The 12,621-nt window shown below is 46.7% G+C and overlaps 1 protein-coding gene across 3 annotated transcripts; it reads left to right on the top strand.

Annotated features, from left to right (window-relative positions):
* Positions 1-831: 831 nt before the first annotated feature.
* On the top strand, positions 832-9,602 carry LOC122541610 (zinc finger protein 271-like). Of its 3 annotated transcripts, none has more exons than XM_043678488.1 (2): positions 832-872; positions 7,500-9,602. In XM_043678488.1, the coding sequence occupies exon 2, from the start codon at positions 7,938-7,940 to the stop codon at positions 9,039-9,041; it is 1,104 nt and encodes a 367-aa protein (XP_043534423.1). In that variant the 5' UTR covers positions 832-872; positions 7,500-7,937; the 3' UTR covers positions 9,042-9,602. The 3 variants fall into 3 exon arrangements, with proteins under 3 accessions (XP_043534423.1, XP_043534425.1, XP_043534424.1); XM_043678490.1 differs by lacking the exon at positions 832-872 and adding an exon at positions 1,006-1,216; XM_043678489.1 differs by lacking the exon at positions 832-872 and adding an exon at positions 4,844-5,037.
* Positions 9,603-12,621: the final 3,019 nt, after the last annotated feature.

Raw genomic sequence — 12,621 nt, 5'->3', positions numbered from 1 at the left:
GAACTCTTATCTTTCTCTCTCTTCTATTTCCCCTCATGCCCACTCGGAGCTCATCTTGTGCAGAAGACCCATCTGTTCCCTTGACGCTATTCTCACAAAACAGCTGTTCACCCATTTCCCTTCCTCACCCCCTTGTTAGTCAAGATTGTTCACAGTTCTCTCCTCTAAGATATTGTCCTGGAGGCATAATATTCTGGAGGCATATTTGGGACATGAGTCAGGTGAGGCATGAGGGGCAAAGCATGGAAGTTGTATAAGGTGTGTGGCATGAGGCGAGGTAAGAGACCTGGCAGAGAGATCTGCTGAGCACAAAGTTTTCATTCCCCAAACCATTCACTCGGTAACAGACACAATCTTAGGGTCCTCAAGAACAAGTTCACCTTGAGCACAGAATTGCTCCTTCTCCCTTGTCCTTATCTCTGTCTCCCTTTCCTGACCCTCTGTGCTGATCCCAACACGGCATATAATTCCTGCCTTGAATACTGTGGAGGTTCCTCTTCTGATCTGCTGTCAAACATCCAAGGATACAGAATTTACACTAATGTTGTCAGCTTGAAAGTCTCCCAGCATGAAAAATACTATTCCCACACCAGAAATTTCTGTCAAGCATTTCCTAGGGGAACTGAGACAGCAGCTGCAATAAGTGAGGTTTTATTCAGATGGGACAATGACAAGTTTAAATCCCCATCTGATCTGCTGCTCAAAGTCACCTCCATTTCCCAGGTTTCTGGAAACTCCTGTTGGTCCAGAAATATTTGTATTGACTGTGAGAGACGTCAATCAGAGAGCCCACCCACTCTGCACATTGTCTCCTCTTCCTCTTCCAGAGCTGGTTCACTTCCTATAGGGACTGAAAACCAAGTGAGGAGATGGTGAGTGAAGGAGCAGCTTTTGTTTTTCTTTTAAAATTAACCTATATTTTTCTAATTGTCCTGTTCAGAGATATTATTTACACACCACTGGAGTAAGTGGGACTCCAGAGGTTGAGACATTATCATTAGATCACAAGAGGGTCTCTGTCAGGCCTAGCTTTTTTTCCAAAATCCATTTTTTTCAGTCGTGGGGAAAATTCCACATTTTATATTTTACAGTGAGACGAAAAGTGAAGACTTTGTGAATACAATTTATTTTTTCCCACTACCAGGAAACACCCTAGTTTTGGCTAATTGGATTTTTGCAAGCAAAGCCTGCTTAAGGTCAACGATAACATCAAAAGGTGGGTTGGGTTGGGGGTGGGAATAAATGTTTTTATACCCTGCGGAAGGAACAGTTTTTATACAAAGTGCCAGGGATCCGGGCTCGATTTAAATTTAACCTCGGGCGACTGGATGGAGTTTGCACATTCTCCCTGTCTGTGCGTGGGTTTCCTTCCACAGTCCTAAATTGTTAAATTGCCCAGAGTGTTCAGGGATCTGAAGGCTTGGTGGATTAGCCATAAGAAATGCAGGGTTACAGGGATAGGTTATGGTGGAGGGTCGGTGGGATTGGATGGGTCAAATGGCCTGCTTCCACACTGAAGGGATTATATGATTCTTTTCATTTCTGCCGTCAAAATTTTATCTGAAGGCCTGGAACTTTCCCAAATTCGTGGGCTTGGATTTGATAGTATCTGCAATTCTTTGGGGTTTTTGTTTTGTTTTGGATGTGATCGTTTTGCTCAGTGCTGTAGCTGATGGCTGAATTTGGGAAATACGACCTGAGCGGCATATCGAATTTCCCAGGATTAAATGGAATCCTTCAGTCACCTTCACTGGAGCCAAGGTGACTCAGTGGGTAGCACTGCTGCCTCACAGTGCTCGGGCCCCAGGTTTCATTATATCCTTGGGCGATTATCTGAGTGGAGTTTGCACATTTTCCCTGTGTCTGCATGGGTTTGCTCCCCCAGTCCAGAGATGTGCATGTAAGCTGGATTGGCCATGCTAAATTGCCCATAGTGTTAAGGGTGTGTTAGTGTGGGGAATGCAGGGTTACACAGTAGAGGGGCGGTGGGTGGGAGGGATATTCTTCGAAGGGGCAGTGTTAACTCGATGGGCCGAAAAGCCTGCTTCTGCATCACCGGGATTCTATGATTTTCCTCAGCTTCAAGCAGGATCTGGGAGAGGGCAGTGCATACATTGTTGAGACCAGGTCTGATGGGTAGAGGCACCTGTCCCTTTGGATAGTTATCGTCGCATGTGGCCAATCCAACACGTCCTGATTGACAGAAAACCCAGCCAATGGTGGTCCCATGTTTTATCACTGTGCTGTTCCTCCCATCCGGTGAGAGGCTGCAGGATCGTGGAGTCAAGACAGAGCTCTGTTTGTTTTAATCCTCAGCTTCCTGATCTGTCCTCCACCTCTAACTTGGTGTTGTTTCTGGGCCTAAACCTTTTCCTTCATAACTCTCTTTCATTCATTAGGGTGGCACAGTCCTGCATTCCACTGTGAGTGGGAGAAAGAGAGGACTGCAGATGCTGGAGATCACAGTTGAAGACTGTGGTGCTGGAAAAGCAACAGCAGGTCAGGCAACATCGAGAAGCAGGATAGAAGCATAAGTTTTGAGCATAAGCCCTTCATCCGGAATGAGTCTGGTGGCCCAAAGCGACTGAGAGATAAATGGAAAGGGGTGGGGCTGGGGGGGGAAGGTAGCTGGGAATGCGATAGGTAGATGAAGGTGGGGGTGAAGGTGATAGGTTAGAGAGGAGGGTGGAGTAGATAGGTGGGAAGGAAGATAGACCGTTCAAGAGGGTGGTGCCGAGTTGGAAGGTTCAATTTGAAAGGTTCAATCTGGGATAAGGTGAGGGGAGGGGAAATGAGAAAACTGGTGAGATCCACATTGATCCCCTGTGGTTGGAGAGTACCAAGACAGAAGATGAGGTTTTCATCTTTCAGCTGCCCCTGCCTCCGGGCTTACTTTTCCCATTAGGACTCCCGCCCACCCTCTGTCCACACCCCTCACCCACTCCAACCCCTCACCTTTGCAATGCACAGCCTTCCACTCCAACCCCAACATTACCATCAAACCAGCAGACAAGCGGGGGGGGCGCTGTGGTAATTTGGCACACCAACCTCTACACTGCTGAAGCCAGGTGCCAACTCACGGACACCTCCTCCTACTGCCCCCTTGACCACGACCTCACCTTCCATCACCAAACCGTCATCTCCTAGACCATCCACAACCTCATCACTTCAGGCGATCTCCCATCCACAACCTCCACTGTTTGATCCTACCTGTTAGCCACAATTCACAAACCTGACTGCCCCAGTTGACCCATCGTCTACCCCACTGAACTTATCTCTGCATACCTTCACGCCATCCCGTTCCCCCTTCGTCCAGTAACTCCCCACCTACATTCAGGATACCACCTACACCCTCCACCTCCTCCGTGACTTCCATTTACCCGACCCCCGGCGCTCATCTACAGCATGGACATCCAGTCCTTGTACACATCTATCTGCCATGACGAGAGTCTCCAAGTCCTCCGTTTGTTCCTGTCACGGCCGACCCAGTACCCTTTCACTGACACTCTCATTCGACTGGCTGAACTGGTCCTCACCCTCAACAATTTCTCCTTCCAATTGTCCCGCATCCTCCAGACCAAAGGGTTAGTCATGGACACCTACATAGGCCACAGCTATGTCTGCCTTTTCGTCAGGTACATGGAACAGTCTGTCTTCCGCAACTACACTGGCACCATTCCCCACCTTTGCCTTCGCTACATTGATGACTGTATCGGTGCAACCATAAGGAGGTTGAACAGTTCATCAACTTCACAAGCACCTTCCACTCCGATCTCAAGTTCTCTATCTCAATTTCCGGCAATTGACTCAACACAGACAACTACTACAAACCCACCGACTCCCACAGCTATCTGGACTATACCTCCTCCCACACTGCCTCCTGTATAAGTGCCATCCCTTATTCCCAATTCCTCCACCCCATCTGCTCCCAGGAGGACCACTTCCACCACAAAACACACCAGATGGCCTCCTCCTTCAAAGACCGCAATTTCCCCTCCCACATAGTTGACGATGCCCTCCAGAGTATCTCCTCCACTTTCCACATCTCTGCCCTTGAATCCTACGCCTCCCGACGCAACAAGGACAGAACCCCCACCCCACTCCGGTCCTCACCTTCCACCCCACCAACCTGTGGATACATTGCATCATCTTCCGCCATTTCTGCCATCTACAAACAGACCCCACCAGCAGAGAGAGATTTCCCTCCCCACCCCTATCTGCATTCCGGAGAGATCATTCCCTCTGCGACTCCCTTGTTAAGTCCACGGTCCCCACCAACCCACCCTCCATTCCCGCACCTTCCCTGCTACTGCAAGAAGTGCAGAACCTGCACCCACATCTCCCCTCTCACCTCCATCCAAGGCCCCAAAGGTTCCTTCTACATCCGATAGAGATTTACCGACACTTCCACACAAGTCATCTACTGTGCCCATTGCTCCCGATGTGGTCTCCACTACATTGGGGAGACAGGATGCCAATTTGCAGTTCATTTCAGACAACATCTCTGGGACACCCACACTAAATAACCCCACTGTCCTGTGGCTGAACACTTTAACTCACCCCCCCATTCTGCCGAGGACATGCAGGTCGTGGGCCTCCTCCATCGCCAAACCCTAACCATCCGATGCCTGGAGGAAGAATGTCTCATCTTCCGCCTTGGGACCCTCGAACCGCATGGGATCAATGTGGATTTCAGCAGTTTTCCCAATTTCCCCTGCTTCCACCTAATCCCGGATGCAACCTTCCAATTCTGCACTGCGCTCTTGAACTGTCCTACCTGTCCATCTTCTTTCCCACTTATCTGCTCCACTCTCCACTCAGACCTATCACCTTTATCTGCCTATCGCATTCTCAGCTACCTAGCCCCCAGCCCAACCCGCTCCCATTTATTGCTCAGCACTCTTGGGTCACCAGCTTTATCCCTGATGACGGGCTTATGTTCGAAACGTTGATTCGCCTGTCCTCTGATGCTACCTGACTGGCTGTGCTTTTCCAGCACCACACTCTTCGACTTCCTCTGAGAGTGAATAAGCACGTGTGAGTGACCGAAGTGTTTGTGTACAATGTACGGGCGAGTAGGACGGTGAGTGACTGTGCAAGTGAATGTGTGAGAGTGCGAACGAGGGTGAGCAAGTGTGTGTGTGCAAGTGAGAGAGAAAGGAGAGAGAGAAAGACAGTGGCTGAGAGTTCATGTGTTTGTGAGTGAAAGTGTAAAATTGTGTGCTTGTGTAAAATCCCGTGTGCATGCAAGGCAGAAACCTGAGACTGGATGTGAACTGGACCTGTGCACGAGGCTTCTGTACGCACAAAGCCAAAAGGTTTTGCATTGCCTGGATATAACAAATTGATAGCCCTGCGACTATGGCTCCCAGTTCTAGATATCTCAGTGGGACTGGTTTAAAAAAACCAAGAACTACGGATGTTGTAAATTAGAAACAAAAACAGAAGTTGCTGGTAAAGCTCAGCAGGTCTGGCAGCACCTGTGAAGAGAAAACAGAGTGAATGTTTGAGGTCCTGAGATCTTTCCCAAGGAAGGGTCATCGGACCTGAAACGTTAAGTCTGACTTCCCTTCACAGGTACTCCAGACCTGCTGAGCTTTTCCAGAAACTTCCGTTTTTATGTCAACTGGACTGTTAATGGGGTCATAGCATCATAGAGATGTACAGCACGGAAACAGACCCTTTGGTTCAACTTGTCCATGCTGACCAGATATCCCAACCCAATCTAGTCCCACCTGCCAGTACCCGGCCCATATCCTTCCAAACTCTTCCAATTTATATACCCATCCAAATGCCTTTTAAATGACGCAATTGAAAAAGCCTCCACCACTTTCTCTGGCTGCCCATTCCACACATGCACCACCCTCTGCATGAAAAAGTTACCCCATTGCGTTGCTTTTATATCTTTCCCATCTCACCCTAAACCTATGCTGTCTAGTTCTGGACTCCCCCATCCCCAGGGTAAAGATCTTGTATATTTACCCTATTCATGCCCCTCATGATTTTATCAGCCTCGATGAGGTCTCCCCTCAGCCTCCAACGCTCCAGGGAAAATAGCGCTAGCCTATTCAACCTCTCCTTGTAGCTCAAATCCTCCAAACCTGGTAACATCCTTGCAAATCTTTTCTGAACCCTTTCAAGTTTCCCAACATCATTGCGATAGGAAGGAGACCAGAAATGCATGCAATATTCCAAAAGTGGCTGAAACAATGTCCTGTACAGCCGCAACATGATCTCCTAACTCCTGTACTCAATACCAAGGAAACCATACCAAATGACTTTTTCACTATCCTATCTACCTGCAACTCTACTATGGAGCTATGAACCTGCACTCCAAGGTTTCTTTGTTCAATATCACTCCCTCAAATCTTACCATTAAGTGTATAAGTCCTGCTAAGATTTGCTTTCCCAAAATGCAGCACCTCTCATTTATCTAAACCAAACTCCGTCTGCCACTCCTCAGCCCATTGGCCCATCTGATCAAGATCCCGTTGTAATCTGAGGTAACCTTCTTTGCTGTCCAGTACACCTCCAATTTTGGTGTCATCTGCAAACTTACTAACTATATCTCTTACGCTCAAATCCAAACCATTTATCTAAATGCTGACTATTCCTAATTAGTCCTTGCCTTTTCAAATATGTGTAAATCCTGTCCCTCAGGATTTCCTCAAACAACTTGCCCACCACTGATGTCAGACTCACCGGTCTATAGTTCCCTGGCTTGTCCTTACCACCTCTCTTAAATAGTGGCAGCACGTTAACCAGTCTTTCGGCACCTCACCTGTGACTATCGATGATACAAATATCTCAGTAAGAGGCCCAGCAATCACTCCCCTAGCTTCCCTCAAAGTACTAGGGTCCACCTTATCAGGTTCTGTGGATTTATCCATTTTAATGCATTTCAAGACATCGAGCACTTCCTCCTCTGTATTATGGACATTTTTCAAGATGTCACCATCTATTTCTGTGGTGAATGTCGGGGATATAATTGACCTGGGAATAGGAGAAATACCAGACTCCCTTATTCTGCTTTTTGCAGCTCTTCCTCTTCCTCAAATACTGTGGGAAATAAGGAGAAAAATTTCAAAATCTCCATTGAAATTACATTTCCTCTGAGTGCCTTTTTATAAACACAATGTACAGGTAAAACTGATCTTCATCAACTTGACCTGAGCTCACAGGAATTGATTACCCGTATGATCTCCACCCGACTTTATTTTCCATTGTTTTCATGGTGCATAGGAAGATAGGGTCTGGGCAAACGAAAGAAAGTAGCCACATTGTCTCCTCCAATTCACTAGCCAGTATTCCTTCTGGAAACAGTGTGTATGTGAGACAGTCAAGTGAGGACAAAGAAAGGACGTGTATCTGATCTCCTCACACAGGGCATGAGCAAACTGGCACTCACTGTGGGACAGTCTCTAACTGAGGAGCCAGTCTCTTCAGCAAAGGAGGAGAAAGAGTTGAAGGAACTCATGTTTCCTTTTCCCGTTTTGCAGAAGGATGATGCTGTATGACATGAGAATACACCACAGACAGATCCCGACCATCACTCAAGGAACAACTGCGGGAAGACATCCAGTCCCTTCCCAGCATTGCTCAACACGGAAAGGTTCGGCCGTGAAGCCATCACCTGGAAATTGGTGAGGTCAGGGAAGCTTTGACTTATCATCTGATTGAAACTGGTCAGTGGTGTGGAGCGTTCCATCAGAACCAACCTTTCTGAAGTTTCGGCTGTGGGCGATCAGTCAGGGTGAGGCTGGGAAGAAGTGTGAGTGGCTCCAAGTGTGGTGAGAGCTTCAGTCATTCATTGAGCCTCATGAACGACTGACTCATTCCTACAAGTGTTTGAGTGTGAGAAGGGTTCCACAAGCATATATGATCCTCAAACGCACAAGGTACATCTGTTGTACATCTTGTAACACAAGGGCAGCTTCATGGAAAAGGAGCCATTCAAATGTGAGGTGTGTGACCGAGGCTTCACAAACTCATCGATGCTTGTGAAACACCGACGCATTCACTCTGGGGAGAAGCCATTCAAGTGTGACGTGTGCAAGAAATCCTTCACACAGTCATCTAATCTCCACACTCATCAACGTGTTCACACTCGGGAGAAACCATTCACGTGCGAAGTGTGTGACAAATCATTCCCACATTCGTCAACCCTCCGCCTTCACCAACGTAGCCATACAGGAGAAAAACCATTCACATGCAAAGTGTGCAACAAATCATTCCTTAAATCTTCGACCCTTCGTGTACACCAACGCATTCATACCGGAGAGAAACCATTCACGTGTGAGGTGTGTAACAAATCATTCTCACAGTCATCGGCCCTCAGCATACACAGACGCATTCACACCGGGGAGAAACCATTCATGTGTGATGTGTGTGACAAATCTTTTTCAGATTCTTCAACTCTGACAGTACACCAACGTGTTCACACTGGGGAGAAACCGTTCACATGTGAAGTGTGCGACACATCGTTTTCGCAGTCATCTACCCTCCGCTCACACCGACGCACTCACACTGGGGAGAAACCATTCACATGCGAGGTGTGCAAGAAATCATTCCCCCTGCTGGTGTCTCTCCGTGCACATAAACGTGTGCACACTGGGGAGAAACCATTCAAATGCACTGACTGTGACAAAGCATTCACACGTTCCTCAGGCCTCCTGGTCCATCAGAGGACCCACACGGGAAACAAACCCTTTAAGTGTGAGGTGTGTGATAAAGCTTTTGCAATATCTACAAGTTTGCTGATCCACGGAAGGATCCACACAGGAGAAAAACCCTTCAGGTGTGAGGTTTGTCAAGTGGTTTTCAGCCAACCCACTGATCTCCTTAGGCACCAGAGGATTCACACAGGGGAGAAACCCTTCAAGTGCGAGGTCTGTGACCAAACCTTTAGGCAGTCTTCAGCACTTGTACAACACCGACGCATTCACACAGGGGAGAAGCCTTTCACATGTGAAGTGTGCGACAAATCTTTCTCAAGGTCATCAGATCTCCTCCGACACAAGAAGATCCATACAGTGAAGTAATCCTTGTGGTATAAAGTTTCTGCTAAAGCTATCGTGATGTCTGTCACCCATCTGGGACACTGGTGGATTCTCATAGTGGAGAGGCTGTTTAGGTTTAATGTTTGTGTCAAGGATCTCGCCTGTTTGTTACAATTCTAGCTCATCTTAATTCTGGACAGGTCTTATCCTAGAGTAAATCAGATCCTGCTTTTGTTGGTGATGTGAATTGTGGACAGACTCTTTTCAGGTAATAGGTGTGTGATGAATACCATGGGAAATGTTTGTACTCTGCTTTCTAGGAGAACTACTATCCTGAATATGGGGAGGGAGTGGAGGTGAGTCTCTACAGACCTGAGCTCCCTCAGCCTATCATTCCTCAAAGTAATAATTGTGATATGTTTACTTTACACTCTTCCAAGATTCATTTCATGTTGTGAGAAGGATCTTGGATCATTTTCAAGTGCTTTTTCAGTTTGTTTGATTTGAAGTTTGATGTTAGCTGAATATTCTGTTGTCTCTGTTTTAACAATCTTCTGTACAGATGCATAACTCTCAATAAATTCACTGTTTAGCTTAAACCAAGCTACCTGTCTTGTCAGCATGGTGTGTTCCCATTCACTGGTATCTCAGGATACCACAGGAAGAGTCCTTTACATTATAAATTGGCGAAAGTCACAATGGGATGGTCTACTTTTTCCACCTGCTTCAGTTCCTTTCCCACATTTAGTGATATATGAGGCAGGCAGAGCATGTACTAGTGTCTGTTTCCATGGCTGTGATTCATGGAACAGGTTCCCAGCTTGGATACAGCTTGAGGACCCGACATGCATCAGGCATTGCTGACAAGGAGATTCTCCCACTCATATCACGTACAATCGGAATATGAGAAAGATTTAGAAGTTGATAATCAACTTGTTTGACCACTTTAACAGACATTGCCATCAATTCCTGGAGTGAGACTCAAACCCAGAGATTCTGTCTTTTGAGGCAGGAATACTACCTGTTTTGCCACTTCACCTCCTTTCTCCACTGATGAATTTATAATTTCTAGTTCACAGGAAGAATAATGTTTCCCTAACAAAAAAAAAATTTGCAGTTACATATCAACTTCAACAAGGCTTTTTCAAGTGTGGTCACTGTTGTAGGAACAGGCCTACCATTGTGTGCAAACCAAGATCCTACAAGCTGCAATCATGACCAGATGAGACTGTTTTCTGAAGTGAGTAATGGGATCTATACTCACTCCTGGATCCACATGGTGGACAGCAAATCAGAAGCAGTTTTTGTTTCCTTCAATGGAGAGCTTTATCCATTTTAGAAAAAAGGTCTAAAGCTTCTGGATTTAATCTCTGGAGACATCAGGTATCGTTCCGCAAACTCATCTTAACCCTACTTCCCATGTCTGAGCACACAGCAAATCCCATTTCTTCATGCCCCCGTATTCACTAATACCAGTCAAGGCTAATGTGGATTTGAACTGCTGCTCTTCGCTTTCCCACCCTTCTCCCTGCCCTCCACCATTCCCCTCTCTCTATCTCTTTCCCTCTTCGTCTGGTGGCCTCCTCCAACCCCAAGAATCCTCTTATAATAGATACAATAAATGTTGGTCTATTCAGTGACACCCACAACCCCTGAAATAACATTTTAAAAATTCGGGATTTGATGAGGAAACTGGTTGCGTCTGCAGTTAGAATCCAGATGATACGTTACCCTTCTGTTGTCAGCAGCAAGAATATTTCTAAAATATAAAAAAGAACTGCAAGTGCTAGAGATCTAAAACAAAACAGAAATTACTGGAAAAGCTCAGCAAGTCTAACAACATCTGTGGAGAGTAGGCAGAGTTAATGTTTTGGATTCACTGGCCCTTTTTTAGAACTAGGGAAATGGGTTTGAATGGGTGAAGTGGGCAAAAAAATTGAGGCACTGTCACATCAATAGTCCACCATGAACCGGTCGAGAGCAGACAAGAGTGGATTCAAACGATGAAGGATGAAACTTCACTTGCAATCCGCAGGAGGGGAGCCTGAACCGAAAGCAGTCAGTGAGGAATGCGATGCGTCTGTGGAAGCGGGTCTTAGCAAAGACCTTGTCCAACACCAGGAGCGGCAACGAAAGAAATGACAGTCAACAAGGGAAAGAAATAACAAAAATCCTGTCGCAGAGAGGAGCAGAACTTCTTTAAGATGGGTATATCTGGGAAGTGCGTTAAACACACAAAAAAAAATCTGTGCATGCTGGAAATCAGAAACAACATCAGAAATTGCCGGGGGAACGCAGCAATTCCGACAGCAGATTAATCAAATGTTTCAGAACCAGGAAGAGAAACCCGGCCCCCTGATTCTGACGTCACAGCCGGGAGCTTTCTTGTGGACAGGACCGGAATCTCCTGGGCGAAGCGCGATTGTGACGCAGGCCCCTCCACCTCCAACGCTCCAATCAGGAAGGGTTGTGACGAAGATGCATACTGGTTGCCGCCGTGAGTGGCTACCAGCTGCAGGGGCGTACCTCCAATTCGAGCCGTTCGAGCTCGAGCGCTTTCAGATTTGAATGCTCGAATATTGGGCGGCAACCGACGCTGCATGGATCAGACCTATCATGTTCGTCAGGCACCACGGCTCGCTGGATTCCATACTACCACCTTTCACTACGCAGGCGCAGTGCCCATATGCAGCATGGGTAATGTAGTTCAGAGCGGGATTGCGAGCGGTTTGGCTGAAGTGAGTTGAGGTCCTGTGGGGGGGTTTAAACAGCCTCAGTGAAGGATGAGCTTTCTGGCCTTGGGGCTGCGATTCGTTCACGTTTGAGGAGGTGACCTGGCCCTCCCCCCATCAAACACAGGACTGGGCTACATGCTTCACCTTTTATCACCATATTCATTGATGAATTCAAGAATTGCTAATGGTCTGAACGTTGTGTAATCGTTGGCGAACAATCCCATCCACGATTCGGAGAGGCCGGTGTTGGACTGGGGTGTACAAAGTTAAAAATCACACAACACCAGGTTATAGTCCAACAGGTTTAATTGGAAGCACACTAGCTTTCGGAGTGACGCTCCTTCATCAGGTGATAGTGGAGGGCTCGATCCTAACACAGAATTTTTAGCAAAACTTTACAGTGTGATGTAACTGAAATTATTACATTGAAAAATTGATTGTCTGTTAAGCCCTTCATCTGTTAGAATACAGTGATAGTTTCATTTCTTTCATGTGTAAATCACAAAACCTGTTTTTAAAGTTGCATTCTCCGGTTTGCTGTTAACAATGGTGATAGCTAGACAATATGTTGAAGGTGTTGGCCCCCTGTGTTCTCTGTCTATGACCTGATGTTTAGATTGATTATAATCTAAAAAGTGAGATAACGGAGTTCTACATGAATGCATGCAGTTTTTGAGCAAAGTACAATGTAACTCTGCAAGTACAAATTCACCCCACAAAATATATGTGCATGTGGGCTTTGTCTGTCTGTCTGTGTGTGTCTGTCTGTCTGGGTTGGGGGTTGTGAGTATGAGAAAGTGTATGTGTGTGTAGTGAGTGCAGAGTGTCTTAAGTCTGTGAGGGGGTGCATGTGTGAGTGTGGGAGTGTGTGTCGATAAAGGTGTCTG

This window comes from Chiloscyllium plagiosum, chromosome 37, assembly GCF_004010195.1.
Source record: "Chiloscyllium plagiosum isolate BGI_BamShark_2017 chromosome 37, ASM401019v2, whole genome shotgun sequence".
Lineage (NCBI taxonomy): Eukaryota > Metazoa > Chordata > Chondrichthyes > Orectolobiformes > Hemiscylliidae > Chiloscyllium > Chiloscyllium plagiosum.
This window is presented reverse-complemented; position numbering and strand designations above follow the sequence as displayed.